The 22,307-nt window shown below is 38.6% G+C and overlaps 3 protein-coding genes and 1 long non-coding RNA gene across 4 annotated transcripts; 1 reads left to right on the plus strand and 3 right to left on the minus strand.

Annotated features, from left to right (window-relative positions):
* Window positions 1-904: 904 nt before the first annotated feature.
* LOC119765984 (uncharacterized protein K02A2.6-like) lies at window positions 905-4,190 on the plus strand. The gene is made up of 2 exons (XM_038250296.1): window positions 905-4,050; window positions 4,166-4,190. Exons 1-2 carry the CDS (start codon window positions 905-907, stop codon window positions 4,188-4,190), a joined length of 3,171 nt encoding a protein of 1,056 aa, XP_038106224.1.
* On the minus strand, window positions 2,782-5,058 carry LOC119767235. Its single transcript, XM_038255353.1, has 2 exons — window positions 4,692-5,058; window positions 2,782-4,604 (listed from the first exon to the last, which is right to left on the minus strand). The coding sequence occupies exons 1-2, from the start codon at window positions 4,765-4,767 to the stop codon at window positions 4,204-4,206; spliced, it is 477 nt and encodes a 158-aa protein (XP_038111281.1). The 5' UTR covers window positions 4,768-5,058; the 3' UTR covers window positions 2,782-4,203.
* A 332-nt stretch (window positions 5,059-5,390) lies between these two features.
* Window positions 5,391-5,923, minus strand: LOC119767816. Its single transcript, XR_005277726.1, has 2 exons — window positions 5,538-5,923; window positions 5,391-5,475 (listed from the first exon to the last, which is right to left on the minus strand). It is a non-coding gene; the product is annotated as an uncharacterized LOC119767816 (long non-coding RNA).
* Window positions 5,924-13,704: 7,781 nt separating this feature from the next.
* On the minus strand, window positions 13,705-18,468 carry LOC119765985. The gene is made up of 3 exons (XM_038250298.1): window positions 18,311-18,468; window positions 15,019-15,250; window positions 13,705-13,832 (listed from the first exon to the last, which is right to left on the minus strand). Exons 1-3 carry the CDS (start codon window positions 18,422-18,424, stop codon window positions 13,705-13,707), a joined length of 474 nt encoding a protein of 157 aa, XP_038106226.1. The 5' UTR covers window positions 18,425-18,468.
* Between the last annotated feature and the right edge of the window lie 3,839 nt (window positions 18,469-22,307).

A 22,307-nucleotide genomic window follows, 5' to 3' on the forward strand; every position in this document is an offset into this window, starting at 1 on the left:
TTGCACAGGTTCCTGCTCTGGTGGAAATCCAGCGTTAGCAAAATGTCCATGGACCAGATCAAGGCTAAGATTAACCGGAGCGCGCGACTGACCGAGCTGAAGATCTCACTGAACAAGATTCAGAGTGGGTCCGACAAGCTGAACAGGTCGGAGAAACGGCTGGAAAACACATGAAAGAAGCCGGTTCCATCGATCCCGGGAACGGTGGCCAGGAATCTGAAGGATCGTCGGTTATTAGGTTAATGGTCCGAATCATCAGAAATGCAGCGTAACTTACCTTTTATTTCCACAGTAAAATGTTTTTCTTTCTTCGAAAAACGTGGCGCGAATGAAAACATGACCGAACAAGTTTTCCAATTTTTTCCAAACACTTTGACGTTTGATTGCCAAAAATCAACAAGAAAACCGCTTCGGCGAAACGCGGCGAAATGTCATTGTTATGATATTGCCAGACCCCTCGTCATTACACTAACACTCACTCACACACTCGCAGCACTGGACGCTTGAGTCAGTCTCTCTCTAGTTCTCGCCGTGCTAAGATCGTCTAAATAAAGCTAGTATTAAAACGCTAATAACCGGTCTTTTGGGAGAACTTAGAACATGGTGTCAGAAGCTGACGCAAGCTTCTAGGTCTTTTCGGGCGTCATTTAGTGAAATCGCGGAAAACGACCAGTTTTTTTCTTACGAATAAAGTGTTCATTCGTGTCGAGTCGCTTCGGCGGCCATATTGAGAAACTGAACTGAATTGACCAACGACGGCGGCCATTTTGAAGCAAAAGTCGCGTCGTTGGCCGTTGTGAAAAAGTGACTGTGTGAAAAATAACAAAGTGAATTGAAAAAAAGAACGCTTTCCAGAATGGATGCGGATCAGTTTAAACAGTTTTTGGACCAACAAAAATCCATAATGGAGCGTCTGCTGGCCAAACTGTCGACGGAGTCAACAGGGGCGACCGGATCCGCGGCGAATCGTGGCCAAGCATGCAGTGTTCCAGTACCCCAGCCGTCGCCGTTGACTCTTGTGGGGGACATGGCCGAGAACTTCGATTTCTTCGAGCGCAGCTGGAATAACTACGTGAAGGCTAGCGGCTTGGACAAATGGCCGGCAACGGAGGCTCCCCGCAAAGTGAATATTCTGCTGACGGTGATTGGAGAGCAAGCCAGGCGGAAGTTCCACAACTTCGAGTTGACAGAAGCACAGCAAGGAGACCCGAAAGCAGCACTCGAAGCTATCAAAGCGTTGGTCGTGGCCAAACGGAACATAATTGTGGACCGCTTTGATTTCTTCTCCGCCGCACAATCAGCTAGTGAGTCCATCGACGACTTCTGTGCCAGGCTCAAGGCGCTGGCCAAGCTAGCGAAGCTCGGAACCCTGGAACCAGAACTGCTCGCTTTCAAAGTCGTCACATCCAACAAGTGGTCGCACCTGCGCACAAAGATGCTGACAATTTCGGACATAACCCTCGAGAAAGCCATCGATCTGTGCCGTGCAGAGGAGATCGCAGCTAAACGATCCCAAGAGCTGGGAGGTTTCCTGCCAACGCCAGAAGTCAACAAGATCAGCCGAGGGAGAGGTGACCACAAGCAGAAGACGTTGCGCTGCAAGTTTTGCGGAGGCTCTCACGAGTTCACAAAAGGAGCATGCCCGGCGCTTGGCAAACGTTGCCACCGCTGTAAAGGCAAAAATCACTTCGAAACAGTCTGCAAAGCTAGCTCGAAGGGTCGGAAGTCGAAGCGAGTCAAGGAAGTGAAAGACGACTACTACTCCGAGTCGGACACAGCGTCCGGCGGCAGTGAATCTTCCGAAGAGTCTGCAGAGGAGTGCGAGATTGGCAAGATCTACGACAATTCGCAAAACGGCGGTTGCGTTCTTGCTGAACTGGACTTGAAATTCAACAACTCGTGGGAAACTGTGCTCTGTGAACTGGACACTGGGGCAAATACCAGCCTGATTGGCCTGGACTGTCTCAAGAAACTGACTGGAACGGACAATCCCGCACTGCTGGCGTCGAAATTCCGCCTGCAGAGTTTTGGTGGAAACCCCATCACAGTATTGGGCCAGGTGAAGGTGCCGTGTCGGCGGCCGAACAGGAAGTTTTCGCTGGTTCTCCAGGTCGTTGATGTCGACCACCGCCCCCTACTGTCGGCAAGAGCTTCACGCGAACTTGGGCTGGTGAAGTTTTGCAACGCAGTTACCTTCGAGGAGCCAGTTCAACCAACACCGCCGTCGCCCCACTCTGAAAAGCTGTTCAACATTTACCGCGTGAAAGCTCAAGAAATCGTCAGCAGCCACGAAGGCCTCTTCACGGGCTACGGAAAGTTTTCCGGCACAGCGTCGTTGGAAATCGACGACAGCGTCACACCGACGATCCAACCGCCTCGACGAGTTCCGATCGCGATCCGAGCAAAGCTGAAGGAAGAACTCGAAAAGCTCGAAAGTGACGGCATCATCGTGAAGGAGACGAAACACACCGAATGGGTAAGCAACGTCGTAATCGTCCAGCGAGGCTCTGGCTTTCGTATTTGTCTGGATCCGGTTCCGCTGAACAAAGCTCTCAAGCGGCCCAACCTCCAATTCGTAACCCTTGATGAAGTGCTTCCGGAACTGGGCAAAGCAAAGGTTTTTTCCACGGTCGATGCCAAAAAGGGCTTCTGGCACGTTGTGCTGGACGAGCCCTCCAGCAAGCTCACCACCTTCTGGACACCGTTTGGGCGTTACCGCTGGATTCGCCTTCCGTTCGGTGTTGCACCAGCGCCGGAGATTTTCCAGATCAAACTCCAGGAAGTAATCCAAGGTCTCAAGGGAGTTGAATGCATCGCGGACGATTTGCTGGTGTTCGGCGTGGGCGACACGCTGGAGGAGGCCCTAGCTGATCACAACCGCCGCCTTGAGAAACTTCTTTGTCGGTTGGAACTCCACAACGTGAAGCTTAACAAAGCCAAGCTGAAGTTGTGTGAACGGTCCGTCAAATTCTACGGTCACGTCCTCACCGATGAAGGTTTGAAGCCGGACGAGTCCAAGGTTGCTGCGATACGTGACTATCCCCAGCCAAAAAATCGCAAGGAGGTGCACCGGTTTGTTGGCATGGTCACGTACTTGGGGCGCTTCATCAACAATCTCAGCGCCAACTTGACCCACCTACGAATGCTGATCCCGGAGTCGGCAACTTGGAAGTGGACATCTGTGGAAGAGAGCGAGTTCAACAAGGTGAAATCGTTGGTTTGCGACATCAAAACACTACGCTACTACGATGTCAACCAGCCAATCACCATTGAATGTGACGCTAGCAGCATCGGTCTCGGTGTGGTCGTGTATCAGCGCGACGAAGTGGTTGGATACGCGTCGCGAACCCTCACGGCAACTGAAAAAAACTACGCGCAGATCGAAAAAGAACTCCTGGCGATACTTTTTGCCTGTACCAGATTCGACCAGCTGATAGTTGGAAATCCAAAAGCGACCGTCAGGACCGACCACAAGCCACTGGTGAACATCTTCAAGAAACCGCTTTTGTCAGCACCACGGCGGCTGCAACACATGTTGCTCAACCTACAGCGGTACAAGCTGTCAACGGAGTTCGTTACGGGAAAGGACAATGTGGTTGCGGATGCTTTGTCACGTGCACCAGCCGGCGGAGCAGAAGGAGACGACTTCTACAAAAAGCAGGACATCTTCAAGATCTTCGAAGAAATCCACGAGGTGAAACTCAGCAGCTTCTTAGGTGTGTCGAGCGCCAAACTGAACGATCTCATGCGGGAGACTGAAAAGGACACCCCACTCCAGCACGTCATCGGCTACGTTCGAGGTGGATGGCCTGCCTCTGCCGATCAAGTTCCGGACGCCGTCAAAATCTTCTTTGGATATCGGCATGAACTGTCTACCCAGGATGGGCTGGTCTTCCGCAGTGACAGGATTGTGGTCCCATATATCCTCCGCCGGAAGATGATCGAGAGTTGTCACGCAAGCCACAACGGCATCGAAGCAACACTACGGTTGGCAAGGGCGAACCTGTTCTGGCCGGGCATGACGTCAGAGATCAAGAACGCGGTGAAAGGGTGCTCTGTCTGTGCAAAGTTTGCCGCGTCTCAACAAAACCCTCCGATGAAAAGTCACGAAATTCCGGTACATCCGTTCCAACTCGTGTCAATGGATGTCTTCTTCGCTGAGCAGAGCGGCGTCAAGCACAAGTTCCTGATCACCGTTGATCACTACTCGGACTTTTTCGAAGTGAACCTGCTAAAAGATCTGAGTCCGGAATCCGTGATCAACGCCTGCAAACAGAACTTCGCAAGGTTTGGTGTGCCCCAACGTGTCGTCACCGACAACGGAACCAACTTTGCCAACCGAAAAATGGTGCAGTTCGCCAACAACTGGGACTTTGAGCTTGTCACGTCGGCACCACACCACCAACAATCCAACGGCAAGGCTGAGGCCGCGGTCAAGATTGCCAAGCAGCTGATGAAGAAGGCAGCTGAAAGTGAATCCGACTTTTGGTTTTCGTTGTTGCATTGGCGAAACATTCCGAACAACGTCGGATCCAGTCCAGCATCACGCTTGCTGTCCCGTTCAACTCGCTGTGGTGTGCCAACTGCCGCAACCCACCTTGTGCCTAGGGTGGAGGAAGATGTTCCCGCTAAAATTGAAGCCAATCGGAAGCGATCGAAGCTGTGCTACGACCGAAAGGCACGAAACTTACCGGAACTGGAAGTTGGATCCCCGGTATACGTGCAGCTGAATCCTGAGACTTCCAAGCTGTGGACACAGGGCACCATCACGAACCGACTCAACGAACGCTCATACCAGGTGAACGTGGGAGGTGCCGATTACCGCCGATCGCTGGTACATCTGAAGCCGCGTAAAGAACCCGCTACGCTGCCAGACCGCCAGTCGTCATCCTGCGTGATGAATTATCGGGAGGAGGAAACAACCGACGAGAACGATCACCAACAGCTCAACACCCGGGAGGAACGCAGAGAAGCCACGGTGGACGAAACCGTTTGTCAACAAGGTCAACAAGCCGTGCAGCCGTGCGTGCTGCAGCCTGAAACGTCAACGCTTGCGGAAATGTCAACACCGAGGCAGACGGACAGACGGACCGGGCCGACAACGGCCCGAAAACCGCCGGACGGCTCGACAAAACGGCCCGAATTCCGTCGGTTTGTCCGACGGAATTCGGGCCCTTTTCGTGCGTATATGCAACACTTTGTCCGACGATCGTCGAAATCGACGTTTGAGAAAATCGACGTTGACGGGCCGTTGTCGGGCCGTTTTCGGGCGACTTTGTTATTTAGGTTGTCCTGCCATTGTCGGGTGCTCAGGTGCTCACGTTTCAGAAAAAGGGCTTAATCAATCAAGAGTATTATTTTTTTGCAAACAAGTAATTTTTATTTATCTCTTGATGATTGATGTATTTTTGTCTTCAGTGTGTGCCGATTTTGATCCAAAGAAGCAGCTCTTGCATGTTTTGTTTGTGTCCTTGTCTAAGAGAAAAGGTAATATAAGAAAATATAAAAACAAAAAAACAAGCAAATTAAGAATTTACCTCTTCCTCCACCGCACCGCCCAAAGGACCGACAACTGCTTATCCCTGATGGTCTTCACCGGAACATTGTCATGTTGCTCGGAGGACCGAATCCTCACCGATCAAAATGGTTTCTCCGGAGAGGGCAATTTATCCACCGCTGCTGGATTCCGTCCAGGGAAAAAAAATTTATTTGGTTTGTTCGCACTAATATCATTTTACAACAAAATTATAAGGATTTGGTAATTACGAATTTATTTTGAAGACTTTGCTTTGTGAAAAGTAATGATCTGTCATAAATTTTATCACCGCCTGCTAATTTTCTATACGCCGATTAAACGCAGGACAAACGCTCGAAAATGGCAGGACAAGATCGATTTCGAGTAGATAACGCTTCGAAAGGCACGACCGCGGGACTTAAGAATTCAGTCTAACAGGGGGGAGTTGGCTGTTACACCGTTGCCGATCCGACAGGAGCGGCAGGAGAGGAATCGGACGATTACACCGCAGAAAGTCGAGCGACCGAAAAGGGTTACCAGAATTCCAGAGAAGTTTAAAGATTATAAGTTGTAGTTTTGGAATATTGTTTTTAGAGAAAAGAGAGGATGTTATGATATTGCCAGACCCCTCGTCATTACACTAACACTCACTCACACACTCGCAGCACTGGACGCTTGAGTCAGTCTCTCTCTAGTTCTCGCCGTGCTAAGATCGTCTAAATAAAGCTAGTATTAAAACGCTAATAACCGGTCTTTTGGGAGAACTTAGAACAGTCATCGAGGTTCCACCATACACCAGCAGGTGTCGCCCTTGTGCAAAAATTGCTCAAACGGAATCGAAGCGGAACCCAACCAGACAAACCGTTTAGAAAATTTCGAAGCAATTTTCGAAGCGGAATTCGAAGCGGAATGAACCCGTCAAGCGGAGAACGGTTTGATTGGGGTGCTGGTTGGCTCGTTTCAGCAAACTGGCCAGCTCCTTCAGTCCTCTATCTTGGAATTGATGATTACCCAATCAAATCGTTTTCCGCATGACGGGTTCATTCCGCTTCGAATTCCGCTTCGAAAATTGTTTCGAAATTTTTTAAACGGATTGTCTGATTGGGTTCCGCTTCGATTCCGTTTGAGCATTTTTGCACAGGGGCGACACCTGCTGGTGTACGGCGGAACCTTGATGACATTTCGCCGAATTCGCCGAATCGGTTTTTCCGTCAGTGTGTGAGTGAGGTGACATCTAAAGAAATGTCAAACGCGTTTCAACTTGAAAATTTTTACGAGCGTCATCGAAAGCGGCAAGTGGGACGGATCTGTCCTCCTGCTTGGTTTTCCGGTGAGTTTTATTAGAAATAGAACTATTTTGTTATCCCCAACTGATTTGACGACGATTTTAGGAAGTACATCTGTACAGCGACGAGGACAAGATCAAAATCTTTCCTTTAATTGGAGCGCCGGCAACCTGACAACCGGCAAGAAGCTGTGCAGTTTTGCGTCCGATTTGAACTAGCCGGAGATGATTTACCAGTTTATGCAGTTGGCTAACCACAACGCCAAGTGGAACTCCGTGTTGGCTGCGGAAGGAACGACGGCGGCTTTGAGTAAGGTTTGCGTTGTAGCGGCATCCAGCAACGTCGCCTCGGCAAACAGACTTCAGCGGTTCGATCCCTAAGAGGTGCGGTCTGGCCAACAATTTCCTGTTAGTCTAATTTATTGTGAAAGTTTTAAATTTTAAGTAATTAAAAACATGGGGATTCATGGTGGGGAGTGTTTTTCTTGATTACTTTTTAAATATTAATAAAAATTGCTTAAATTAGGCCAAAATTGTTCAATCAGATGTAAATTTCATTCTAATAAAAACAAAAATAAAAATAAGAAAGAAAAAAAAAGAAGAAGAAGCAGCTGTCAAAGCTTACCCGTTCGTTCCGTTTCAATTCCGTTTGAATTCCGCTTGGACCGGTTTGTGGCGAAAACTCAAACGGAACCGGTTGTTGCGTTTGAAACGGAATTCGTCTCCGAATCTAAAACGAACACTGTTTAGAATTCGAATCGAACTTTTTTCGCTCAAGCGGAATTCTAAACGGAATTCAAACGGAATGCGCTGAGTGGGTATGACCTGAGCAAGACGAGCGATGAAGAGCTGGACAGTGACATAAATTGGTTAATTTATTGAGATTTTAAAGCAAAATCATTCTCTTGATTTTAATAACATGAGAATGGTGCAAATAATTTGAATATTATTCTTTAGTATTCCTTATTTCGGGAGAAGATCTGGAATAACGGAATTTATGTATATGAATTTGTTGCAGTTTTTTGAATATCTTGATTTTCGCAAAATTATAACCAATAAAGGGAATTATAAGCCATGGACATTTTATTGATTTTTTGAACTTTGAAGTTTTTTGAAACAATAAAATCAATATTTAAAAAAATACAAACGTAAATTCCTATTATTACGTTGAACAAGTAACATATCCCAAGCAACACACTTAGTCAGATAAACGTATTTCCTAACTGGTTGTATAACCCATCCACCTCGTTATCACAACTTGTTCTACAACTCCTGTGAACTGGAAAAAGCGCACTTTTTCTTGTTGTATAACTTGCCAGAAAAATATGCAAGTTATCAGAGTAAGTTGTACAAATGTATTTGACAACACTGTGCTATCTAACAAGAGATTCAACGAAAAAGTGGGCGTGGTTTACGGCTGTGCTGTCAAATCAAAGCGCACACTGGAAAGGAAAGTTAGATTGAAAACAGCTATCTAACCGTCGACTAACTTACATGTAAACAAACGTTTCTTATTAGAATTTCAATCAACGACGAAGCTAATAAAAAAAAGTACGCTTGTTTCTGCAAGATTTATTTGAAATAATTTTAAATTGAATTTAATAAAAGAAAAACAATCCTGGCGCGCATGTGATTAGTGTGAAATTCCCTGCATGGCGAACTTTTAGATTTTCCTTTTTTGATGAACTTCCTCTTTCCCAAGATTCGATCCGATGACTTTGACGGTTTGTTGTTATCGCCACGGCAGGTCCAGGCGCGCTTCCACATCTCTCCACGGGGCTTCATAGTAAACAAGCTGGCCCAAGCGTCTATAAGAAGGCTGCTGTCTGTTTTGTTAACTAAAGAACTTAACTCCAACGAATGCTGTCATTGGAATTGAAGTTATATAAGTTTGTTTCAAATCAGTTTTTATAACTCCACTATATAACTTTGTTATAACAAACCGTTTCAACTGTCATTTCGATTACCGTACCAGGGAGTAATGTTGAAAATCGGTATGATTTTGATTTGTTGTTTACTCTATCATAAACTCTATAAGCTGATAATTTTTGTAGCTTTTACCAGCGATATGTTCACAAATAAATCGGTCAACAATCAAAACTATTGCAATCTTCAATAAACAAACATTTTTGAAACTCTAAATTCCTCATGTACAAATTCACACCACCTAACATTACGCAATTTCAAGTTGGATATGTATGTTGAGCATCAGTTATATAATCTATTCTCCGATAACATTTGTGTAACAAAGCGAGAAAACCTAAGGTTATTTATAGAATGGTTGGCCACGCCCATTTTTTAGAAGATGCCGTCACATGACAATGTTAGACAAGCAGTGATACAAACAGTTCAATATTGTTTTTATTCAACAAACTGTTTTCGAGTAAAACATTGCAGATGAGGGAACAGCACCTTGGCATATCAGCACTTTGACGTTCAATTACAGCTCTTAAAAAGTGTTTTCAAGTGAAATAAAGTGATAAATAGCTCAATAGGAAGTGAGCAAGTAAGTTTCTATCAAAAGTGTTCCAAAATAAATTGTTTAAATAGTGAAAATCATCAAATTGGATGGAGTTAGGAGCAAGGGTAAGCACTCCCAAACAAGTGAAAATATTCCTTATGTTGTGTGTTAAAGTTGGAAAAGAGTGAAGTTGACTGTGTTTTAACACTTGTGTGGCACAAATCTCAAGAGTTACATAAGTCAGTTATACAAGTAGTGAAACAAACTGTTATTTAACTAACGTTGACATTTTTTCTCGTATGTTGATCAAAAACAGCTGTCTAACTATTATTCAACAGACGACAAGTTATGAGTGCTACTTGGGATGGTTCCCAAGCACAACAAACTTATTTTTTTCTAAATTGATTTATAATGAATTTAGACTTTTCTACTCGAAATTTCGATCCCTCTGCCCGAGCATGGGTAAATAACAAGGGAAATGCGTAATAATACCTTTCTCTGGTATCAACACCAAATTTTGGTATTCCTGGACCTTTTAAAATTTGTCTTAAGGATTATGCAGGAGCAAAATGTGGTATCATACCAATTAAAGGTATTGTTTTGATATTGCAAAATTGCAGAATTTGTTAATGGTCGAACACCGTATTTTGGAATTCTTTTGGTATTACAGTATTTTATCAAATTCTTCTGAAACTATGAGGAGAAAATTATAACCAATTTTGACAAAATAATTAATTTTGCGCTAAAATGATGTCTCAAAGCGAATGCTTTCATTGAAAACCGGAAATTTCAAACTTGATTTTAAACATTTATGATATACTCCCTAAAGAAATGACTTGACATTGTGGAAAATTTTCTAAGTCAGGATGCCATATTTTGGTATTATTTTGATATTGAAGTGTTTCATCAAATTCCTCTGAAACTATGACTGAAACTGAAAATAAATTTTGACGAGATAATTAATTTTGCGCTAGAATGACTTGAAACCCAAAAATGATAAAGCTGATTTTCAAAAACTGTGATATACCAACTAACATTTTTATTAAACACGTAAAAATTTCTCTATGTCGGGATAACCAAATACTTTGAAAAACGAGTTTGGTGATTTTCAATCCAGTTTCATTTTAAATAACACTTATTTTTCAATCTTGTTATTTTTCAGAAGCTTCAAGAACTTCTAGCACAGGCCGTTCATCAATGACAAATGCATTCGATGTGGTGAAGAATATCACTAAAAACAACATGTAATCATCAGGTGAGTAGATTTGGCTGTTGCATATGGATCATTTCAGTTTTTTCACTAACTGCAACTGCGGCACTAAAAATGGTATGAAAATACCAAATTTTGGTATTACTTGTGAAAATACCAGCGACCAAAATGTGCTTTTGGTTGCCCAGTAATAGATGGTAAAGTACCATGAAATAATACCAAAATCATGTATGTGGAAGACCACAGGAATACCAAAATCTGATTTTCCAAAGGCGCCTTCCCATGATCAAAGAAGCATTTTTTTGTAATTTGTAATAATTTTGTAATTGGTAAAAATTAAAAAATCTGTATCTTTGGAAAAAAATCTGATCGGTTTAGTGTCTTCGGCAAACTTTAAGGTATTGATGAGGAAATTTACACTGAAAAAAAAAATATAATTTTTGTTTAACTTTTTTCCCAAAAGTCACATTTCCTAAAATCCACATTTTTTATTTTTGAGTTTTTCTGCTAAATAACTGAAACTTTTGAGCCACAGAAAGTATGTATTAAAATGTTGCTGCCATAATATATATTTTCGAAGAAAAGTGTTATTTAGAAAAAAAAAAATCTATTTGTAATTTATTTTTGGATTCAAATTTTAATGTAAAATTCAATTTTCAATCGAAAAATATTCTAAAGATTGTTTTTGATTAAGTGCACCGTTTTCAAGATATAGCCACGTAAATTTTATCTTTATCTGAAAAAATAAGTTTTCTTTTTTTAAATGTACAAGAAAGCCAATTCCAGCAAATATTTGATATGAAATGTTGATACAAATTACAATTGAATTGCCCTAGAGACATTACAGATTGGACTTCTATAAAAAACTTTTTTTTTTTATTTTGAGGGACTCTTACATTTCAAAAGATCATTAAACCTTTTTGAAATGTTAGTCATGATTCCAAAATAAAAAAAAAAGTTTTCGAAAAGATCAGAAAATATCTCAAATATTTAATTTTTAAAATAAAAAAAAACATTATTTTCTGAGACTAGAAATAATAGACAGTTTGGATAAAACTTTTAAAAATCTTATGGGTAATTCTCTACCAACTCACACGAAATCGGGAAAATTGAACCGACCCCTTTTCGATTTGCGTGAAACTTTGTCCTAAGGGGTAACTTTTGTCCCTGATCACGATTCCGAGGTCCGTTTTTTGATATCTCGTGACGGAGGGGCGGTACGACCCCTTCCATTTTTGAACATGCGAAAAAAGATGTGTTTTCAATAATTTGCAGCCTGAAACGGTGATGAGATAGAAATTTGGTGTCGAAGGGACTTTTATGTAAAATTAGACGCCCGTTTTGATGGCGTACTCAGAATTCTGAAAAAAACATATTTTTCATCGAAAAAAAACGCTAAAAAAGTTTTAAAACTTCTCCCATTTTCCGTTACTCGACTGTAAAATTTTTTGGAACATGTCATTTTATGGGAAATTTAATGTTCTTTTCGAATCTACATTGACTTAGAAGAGTCATTTTTTCATTTAAAACAAAAAAAAAATCATTTTAAAATTTTGTGTTTTTTCTAACTTTGCAGGGTTATTTTTTAGAGTGTTAAAATGCTCTACAAAGTTGTAGAGCAGACAATTACAAAAAAAATGATATATAGACATAAGGGGTTTGCTTATAAACATCACGAGTTATCGCGATTTTACGAAAAAAAGTTTTGAAAAAGTTACTTTTTGCGTTTATCTTTGTTTCGTCGTCCGTGTCTGTCGCGGGTGACCATGAACGGCCATGATCGATGACGACCAACTTTTTCAAAACTTTATTTCGTAAAATCGCGTTAACTCGTGATGTTTATAGGCGATGTTTGTTGTATCGATGCTTTTATGGACAAACAAATGCTACCGTCAACTGGTGCAAATCGGGACTACTGCCCCATGTGTCCCAATTCTTCCCTGGTATAGAAAGTTTTTTTCTGCCAAATGGAAATTACCAACAAAGTTTAAAGCAAATTTAAATTACATGAAATATTCGTTGTTCAAAGTCTCAGCTTCATAACATTCCTTTTATTACTATTCCATCGGTAGGAAAACATTTGATTGGTAAGCAAAAATGCTAACCACTAGGCCATAGCGACTTGGTGAGCTTCAACTGAAATTAGGAATACTGTTACTACCAACTTTATACGCGCTGGGTCTTTGTCCATTTTGACAAGGGCTCGGAAGTTGTAAATAACGTTTAAATCCGATTGATGCAAACGTTCTTGCATTGATTTTGCAATCGATTCAAAAATATTTATAAAATACTGAGATTTGGGATAATTTCCATTGACAAAAAGACAAACTTTTTAAATAATATTTTTTTATATGTATTCTGAAATGTTAACAATCCATTGATAAAGTTATCCATCAAATATATGTTCATAGTTTAAAGCAGTTTAGTTTTTTTATCAATTGAATCTTCCTTGAATTTTTTTGGTGAAGTCATTCAATATTTTCTAAGCAAACTTTGTTTTAGGTATATCATTTTGCTAGATTCAAAAGTGTATGAAATTTTTTTTTGAAAAAATCTGTTCAACTTTAGTCAAGGTGAATTATTAAACAATTTTTTTTTGCAATTCCGTCGTGAAACTACTTACTTTTCCTATCATTCTTGAACGACGAAATAGCCTACTTTTCTGTACCAAAAATAACAGAATCAAATAGCAACACTTTTCAAAATAAATGCTGAAAAGTTCTACTTTTCAGCACTGAAATGGGTGCTGAAAAGTTGAACTTTTCAGCACTTGTTTCGAAAAGTTACACTTTTCAAAAAAAATTTGATTTAAACGTTTTATAGACAAAATACATGAAAATTTGACTTAAAATTTCACTCAGTGTGTGTTTTTCGGAATTGCAAGAAATGTTGTATGGAACTCGTTACAAAACTTGATTTTTTCAGCACTCGTCGTATTTATCCAACTCGGTGAACCTCGTTGGATAAATGTACGACTCGTGCTGAAAAAATCCTCTTTTTGCAACTTGTTGCATAAACTACTATTATGGAATTGTGTTGTAATTCTTTCTTTTTACATTTTTTCAACTGATCGATGTTGTATCTTTGCTTGTTTAAAATATCAGTATTTTTAAGGGCTTTTAACTGTAGTGATTTTTGAATTATTATCGATCAAAAATTTTAAACGACCTTTCAAAAAATTTGCTAAACAGCTCCAAATTTTGTCCCATTTTCCCCACAAATTGACTCCATCGTCAAACCCTTAAAGCGACATCGGTCGTAAACTTGCTGGACTGCACACCGCAGGTACGAGGGGTGAAACCTAAGATGATGATGATGATTTTTCCAGTTTCCTCCGCTGGCTTGCAGGGCGCGGCCCAGTCTGACGAAAAAGGTTCTCGGGGGTAGCTTTTGTTGCGGTCGTAAACTGCAAACCCCTTTTGCCACCTTGGTCGTCAAGGACTGAAGTGCTGCTGCTGAAAGGGAAAAGATACCACCGCCAACCACCTTCCTGACGATGGTCATAAATGCTGCCTTCCTCGGGAGGGTGGCTATCTTTCCTCAGCAAAAAGTTTGGGAGTGTAGTTTAGTGCATTGCAAGTGAGTGAGCTGAGTGAGAGGGTGGAAGCTTATTTTTACGATTTCCACATTCAAGGTGATTAACATCAGATTCATAAATTGAAGTGATCGTTTGACTCGAGTTGGGTTTCGACCGACCACCGACTTTTGATGGCTTTTCTACGACGTTTTTGAGCTGTACGAAGGGAGAAAGGATTAAAATTTACTGTTGATTTGAGGATGAATGGCAGGGCGAGGGTTTGCAGATATATTAAGAAAACTTGAAGTTTGAGGAAAGAATTGATGATTTGATGTCAGCAAAATTTATTTATGCCAAATTTATTATAACAAATTGTGATTCAAAACGCATCCTTATTATTTTTTTAGTCAGAAAATAACACTGATTTACATCAACTCCATTACCCCAGTGGCTTCAGCTTGTTCCATTGAAGATGACCGTTTTGACGCCTCTATTGGACGCCTCTCATCTCGAGTTACCCATCCGGTCCAAAGGTACGTCTTCCATTCAGTGAATTCCACCGCAAAAATCAAACATCCTACAAACCAACCACCAACAAGAAATACCCAAAAGTGCTTCACGTCCTCAAGTTGTAACACCGGATCAGCACGCAATCGAAGCATGATCCCTCCCGACAACGTTTCCGCGTAGTATTCGCTAAGCTTTTGATAGATTCCAACTTCAAACAACTCCCAAATGCACTGCTCAAACTGGGCTTGAAATATAAACGTTCTCATGGTGGAATATCCTCCCATAGCTGTATTGATTCGATGTCGAAGTATGTAAAACTTGGGATCGCTGTTGCTGCTTCGTCGTAGTTTCCAGTGAGCTTCGGAGCATAGCATCAGTTCAGCAAACTGGCTGGAACCGTTGGAAAACGCCTCGTATGTTTTGAGTCTCAGCTGGTTTTTGGACATAAATATTGCAAAACTATCTGAATGGGCGTAAATATCAATGTCACTTTTGAAAAAGTCGTCGAGAGTTTGCGGACCCGGGTTGAACTTGGCCACCGAAAGATGTGAGGCGGATGTAGCTATGTAGACGATGGATAACGTTAGTAGTATGAGGAAGCGGTAAGTTAACACAAAACGCTTGATCAATAGGACGATTATGGCTGTCGTGATTAGCACTGAAATCCAGACGACATATTCAAATGGATTGTTCAGAATTCCTGTAAAATTCCATGATGGTTTGAAGTTGATTACAATGCACCAGCTCGATTCCTGGAATTATAAATGTATTCAGTATTTGTTTCGTTTTACACAACTTAATTTTGTGATAATGCCTTTGCCTGTAAGAGTAGTACTAAATTTTTTCACAAAACTACGCATTTAAAAAAACCCTTATTTTTTGTTTTTTTTTTTAAATAAAAGAATCAAGAGATCAGGAATTTTTCATTCATTTTGTAAGTAATGTTTTTCAATACTCTAAATTTTGACAAAACTACGATTTTTTTTCATCCTCCATTACACCCCCACATCAAAAATCTCATGATTGAGCCCCTGGTAGTGGTCTCTTTGAATGCTCAGCTAATAAAAGTTAATGTAAAGGACGAAGGCAAACTAAATTTACGCTGAGAACATTGTTTCCCGAAGAAATGCTAATATTGGAGAGCAATGAAGATTAACTACTGCTAATACTAAGGTGAAATACCCGTGGAAAAAAGTTTTCCTTTTAAGGGATTTTATGAGAAAAATACTAAAACAAATGGTGTTTCACAATTTGGGTATCAAATAATCTGACAGTCCAGTCTCGATTTTCCAAAGCCTCAATCGCCCGAATGTTTGTTACTATCAAAACGTATGAAAAAAATCCCGAACGATTGATCGAAGATACGTAGTTTTGTGAATTTTTTTAAGTACTCGGAAAAAAAATTAAAATATTTTGCAAATGTTATGCAAAATTTCCGATCCATATAGTAAAAACAAATTTGTATATTGGGTATTTTTTCGAAAATATGTAACTTTGAGAAAAATTACAGCATATGAAAAATATCATTATTATAAAAATGTATGAAAAGTTCTTGGTCATTTGATGCCTATATAGTACAAACCCATTATTTCCAAAATTACGTAGTTTTGCGAAGATTTTGAGCACTCTCAAAAAAGCATATTAACTTTCGAAAAATATGCAAAAATTCCGATCATTTGATACATTTGAAGAAAACTTAAACATTTTTTAAAAAAGTCGTAGTTTTGCGTTTTTTTTGAGTATTTAATAAATTTATATTGAGCAGTTCTCTGAGATTTCGGTCATACGATTTTTTTTTGTATTTTTTAATCCGGTTGAAACTTTTTTGGTACCTTCGGTATGCACAAAGAAGCCATTTTGCATCATTAGTTCGTTCATGCAATTTTCCATACAAATTTGGCAGCTGCCCATACAAATATGATTTGTGAAAATTCAAAAATCTGTATCTTTTGAAGGAATTTTTTGGTCGATTTGATGTCTTCGGCAAAGTTGTAGGTATGAATACGGACTACACTGGAAAAAATGATACACGAAAAAGAAATTTATGGCGATTTTTAATTTTATTTTTTGTCACTAAAACTTGATTTGCATAAAACACTATTTTTATTTTTTTATTTTTTGATATGTTTTAGAGGACATCAAATGCCAACTTTTCAGAAATTTCCAGAATGGGCAAAAAAATCTTTGATCGAGTTATAATTTTTTTAATCAATACATTTTTTTCAAAAAATCGAAATATTGGTCGCAAAAATTTTTCAATGTCATTTTTTGATGTAAAATTGAAATTGCAATCAAAAAGTACTTTGGTGAAATTTTGATACATAAAAGGCACTGTTTTCAAGTTATATCCATTTTTAGGTAACTTTTTTGAAAATAGTCGCAGTTTTTGATATTTTTGAATAAGTGCTCATGTTTGCCCACCTTTGAAAAAAATATTTTTGAAAAGCTGAGAAAATTCTCTATATTTTGGTTTATTGAATTTTGTTGCTGAGATATTGCCATGCAATGGTTAAAAAACAGGAAAATTGATGTTTTCCAAGTCTCACCCAAACAACCCACCATTTTCTAACGTCGATATCTCAGCAGCTAATGGTCCGATTTTCAATGCTAAATTATGAAACAATCGTGAAATTTTCCGATCTTTTCGAAAACAATATTTTCAAAATTTTAAATCAAGATTAACATTTCAAAAGGGCGTTATATTGAATGTTTGGCCCGTTTGAAATGTTAGTCTTGATTTAAATTTTTGAAAATATTTTTTTCTAAGAGATTGGAAAATTTCACGAATGTTTCATATTTTAACATCGAAAATCGGACCATTAGTTGCTGAGATATCGACATTAGAAAATGGTGAGTTGTTTGGGTGAGACTTAGAAAACAACAATATTCCTGTTTTGTAACCTTTGCATGGCAATATCTCAGCAAATAAGGGTCGTATCAACAAAGTTCAATACAGCAAAATATAGAAATTTTTCTGAGCTTTTCCAAAATATGTTTTTCAAAGATGGGCAAACATGGGCACCAATTTTAAAAAATAAAAATCTGTGACTTTTTCAAAAAAGTTACCTAAAAATGGCTATAACTTGAAAACGGTGCACTTTATCAAAAATTTACCCTGGTACTTTTTGATTGTAAATTCGATTTTACATCGAAAACTGAAGTTGAAAAATTTTTGCGACCAATATTTCGATTTTTGAATAAATCTGTATTGATTCAAAAAATCCTAACTCGGTCTAAGATTTTTTGCCCTTTCTGGAAATTTCTGAATAGTTGGCATTTAATGTCCTCTAAAATATATCAAAAAATAAAAAAAAAATAAAAATAGTGTTTTTTTTTGCAAATTAATTTTTGTAAAATTAAAAATCACCAAAAATTTTGAATTTTCACTTGTCATTTTTGTATGGACAGCTGCCAAATTTGAGAATCAGGGAATCATGAACGAACTAAAGAGGCAAAATGGCTTCTTTGAGCATACCGAAGGCACCAAAAAAGTTTCAGCTGGATTAAAAAATACAAAAATTAAAATTATAGAAAAAAATATATATAAAAATTAAATACATTTTGGCAAACAAAACACAGGTTTTTTGAAAACCTAAACAAATATTTTTCAACCCCTAAAACAAATTAAAAAAATATCGATAGTTAGAAAATAGTTCTTTTAGTCATAATCCAACTTTTAGATGATTTACGGATCCTTACTTTATTGATTTTTCTACTACTGAATTCGGTACAAAAAAATGAGTGTAGAATCGTGTTTTAATCGAATTTAATAAGAATGGATGAACGCATCTTACCAATTCAATTGAACCTACCTCAGGCAGCGTGATCCTTCGCGACGACGGAAAAACTCCCACGTATCGTGTCGCAAAGTTCGAGTACGGAGCGTCCAGTTCGTCCTGCAACTTTTGCTCCATCAGCCCTTTCATATTCGCCAAAAGGCGTCGCTGGGTGAAATTGACTCCTGTGCGTGATTCGATCTCTCGCAACAAATCCAAATCGAAACTTTTGATATCGGCGCCACTTTGCGAAATGATTCCGTACGGTGGGTAACCTGCGTGGACAAATTTGTAGGAGGCGCCGATCCAAGGACGTCCAACGCGGCTAAAAGGTGCCCTGGGAGGTGGTTTCAGTGGGTAGACATTTTTGTAAGCTAGATCGGTGACCCATATTTCGAATCCTGGGGGTTTGTTGATAGGTCTAATGTAGAGACAGTTGGTAACTCCCAGTTTGTGTAGGAGGTTGAAATATTCAAGCCGTTGTTGGTCCGATACGATAATGAAATACTGAAGGGGACGATGAACTACGTACCGGAAGTAGGATTCGTCCTCGTCGTTCGTTTCGAGAAATTGGTTTAGGTATTTGGATAGCGATAGTGGATTTGTTCCGTCTAGTAGAATTATCGAACTTCTTTTAACATTGAATCCAAAAGTACCCTCACTTTTAGCAATTTTAACTTCTGTTGAAACATTCCTTACGATCGATCTTATCGTGGAACTTGATTTTGTCTGTCCCAAGTTTACAGTGATCAAATCTGTTGTTTGAGGGTTTTGTTTCAGCAAATCGAGGATCACAATTTGAAGGTAAGATCGTAGTTGATCAAAGTTTCTCGGTTCAGAATTAACAGAGGTTTGTAACAAAATTTCTTTCGAAGAACAGAAATGAATTGCTATAAACAGCAAAACTACAACGCAAAGTTTCAACATCTTGACAAGGACTAAACAAAGACTACAGAATAAAATAATAAAAATCACAACTCTTTGAGAACTCAGCATCTGCTCAAGATTCCTTATCGTTTTTATTGCTTTTCATTGCAAATTGAGCTCTAATCGCCTCCGGACAATTTTCAGTTCTTTTTTTCCTGTAATCTAAGCTAGCCAAATTTATCCTTGAAGCATCAGCGTCCCAGGGTTCTAAATTTAGCTCGTGTTTCAGCTGTGCTGTCTCCGCGACCTCCTCCCGGAGGTCCTCCTCTGCGGTGCGGCAGAAGGACTTCCCTTTTGCAGGATGGATTCGGAACGCTTTCGGCAGCAGCTCGGTAGGTTGTTACATAGACCCGGCGTTGGTATACAAGAGAGCGAAGGCAGTTATCGATTTTTGCCTGCATCAGCTGGTGTAACGCAACAACAACCATGGCATGGCATGGCAGTGGGTGGTGTAGGTGGTTGAGAATATTTTAATTTAATTTGTTTTTTGTTTTGTAAATATCTTTTATTCGCAAACTTCATTTTTTTCCATATTCTCTCATCTCCTAAAGAGCTCAAGTTCATCTCCCAACCAGATGACCATTTAATCAGAAATCATCTCTCGACTCCATTAACCGTACAACCTCGGCTTTCATGAAATTCGATTCACTTCAATACATATTCATCGTGACGGAGAAAAAAAAGAAAAAGCAAAAAAAGAAATGCACATTCTGTCTGTCAACCCGCTGTCGTCAAGGCAGGTTCATCTCGTCGGGATCAGTTTATTGCCAGGACGTGAACGTAGCTGCTTGCGTTGCACTGATTCCAATTCCCATAAATTTTGCGCTTCAAGTGTCACACAAACTGACATTGTTGTGTTGTTTGGAAGATTTGTTTTTTGCTAAATTTTTTGTTTTTTTTTTTTTTTTTGCAATTCGCCAAATCCTAGTAGGGGAACAGCATCTAATTCCAGCGTGCCTCTAATGTTGCCATATCAGAACTTTGAAATTCAATTACAGCTCATAAAAGGGGTTTTCAACTGAAATCGAGTGATAATTAGCTCAATAAGAAGTGAGCAAGCAAGTTTCTATCAAAAGCTTTACAAAATTAGTTGTTTAAATAGTGAAAATAAGCAAATTGGACGGAATTAGGAGCGAGTCCTTAACCTGCCAAACATACGAGAATTTCCCCTAGATGTTCATTGGTATTTTTTATTCAGCTTAATCGTAATAACTTATTTCACATGCCTTGGATTAGTTGTTTTGATAGAAGTTTTGACTAAAATCTATATAAAAAAAATTTTTAGTGTTATTCGAATTTTTTTTCAAAAGTCGATAAAATCTACAATCAGCAAGTTTTTTTTTTGAAAAAAGTATTGTTGACAGTTGATTTTTAAAACGTTGCGCTTTTACATTTGAATAAGATATTTCTTTTTAAAATTTATTTCATATATTGCAAAGTTATTTTTTAAAGTGTAGCAATGTTTCACAAAATTGTGGAGCAGACAATTACAAAAAAAATTATGCATATTAGTATTTTGTAATCATCATGAGTTAAGGCGAATTTACGAAAAAAAAAGTCTTGAAACAAAAAAAATTAAATGTTGGACTTGAATAGAGAAAGTTATTTACCGTTGATGTTCCGCTTGGTATGACATGACCCTAGTTCACCTTACAGATACATTCAATATATTTCACTTAAAAGGCAACACACCGCATGATTCAGTTTATGGCTGCTCACTAAATTATAAATACCCAATTAATATTCCATACAGAAATTAATCTTCATGTCCACAACTCACCCTCCTCATTCCCCTCTCTTCAGTCCAGATCAGCCATCTGTGTGTAATGTACAGTGTACACAGTGCCCACTACATTATGCAATTTGTAATCGACCGCGGCTGTCGACTGCCCGTACAAAACCGCTCATACCTACTCGATTCTAAACCATGCCCATAATTCAGCGAACTCATCTTCCTTTTCAAGTTTCTCCAAGACCTCGTCCCTTACGCCATCCTAACCCCATCGAGAAGCCCAACATCGGCACCGGCTTCGACCGACTGTGGCCAGCTCGGTGACAAACTGTCTGCCCCGGGTTGGTTGGTTGGTTGGTGGTGATGGTGCTGTATATTCTATAAGGTTCTGAGCACTGCTGTGGCGATGTGTCCAATGACATTGCCGGCATAAATTAGCTTGTAATGAATTTAAATTTAGCAGAGCTTGTGAGCACATACAACAAACCGACAGGCGAACTTTATTGCAACTAAAGCAGGAGAGATATGCAACTGAATGCAACAGCGTATTTGGATTTTATAACTTTTTTGTTACCAAAATTTAATATTAAAAAGTGGCATTATAAATTAAGACTAAATAGTAAAACAATATTGTTTTCATATCTTCGGCAGACATTTAATTAGGTTTTTTTATACCAGATCAGATTGGTCAAATGATTTAATTTAATTTAAAATCAAAAATACAAAAATACAAAAATATAAAAATACAAAAATACAAAAATACAAAAATACAAAAATACAAAAATACAAAAATACAAAAATACAAAAATACAAAAATACAAAAATACAAAAATACAAAAATACAAAAATACAAAAATACAAAAATACAAAAATACAAAAATACAAAAATACAAAAATACAAAAATACAAAAATACAAAAATACAAAAATACAAAAATACAAAATACTAAAATACTAAAATACAAAAATACAAAATACAAAAATACAAAAATACAAAAATACAAAAATACAAAAATACAAAAATACAAAAATACAAAAATACAAAAATACAAAATACAAAAATACAAAAATACAAAATACAAAAATACAAAAATACAAAAATACAAAAATACAAAAATACAAAAATACAAAAATACAAAAATACAAAAATACAAAAATACAAAAATACAAAAATACAAAAATACAAAATACAAAAATACAAAAATACAAAAATACAAAAATACAAAAATACAAAAATACAAAAATACAAAATACAAAAATACAAAAATACAAAAATACAAAAATACAAAAATACAAAAATACAAAAATACAAAAATACAAAATACAAAAATACAAAATACAAAAATACAAAAATACAAAAATACAAAATACAAAA

Source organism: Culex quinquefasciatus, chromosome 2, assembly GCF_015732765.1.
Source record: "Culex quinquefasciatus strain JHB chromosome 2, VPISU_Cqui_1.0_pri_paternal, whole genome shotgun sequence".
In the NCBI taxonomy this organism is placed as follows: domain Eukaryota; kingdom Metazoa; phylum Arthropoda; class Insecta; order Diptera; family Culicidae; genus Culex; species Culex quinquefasciatus.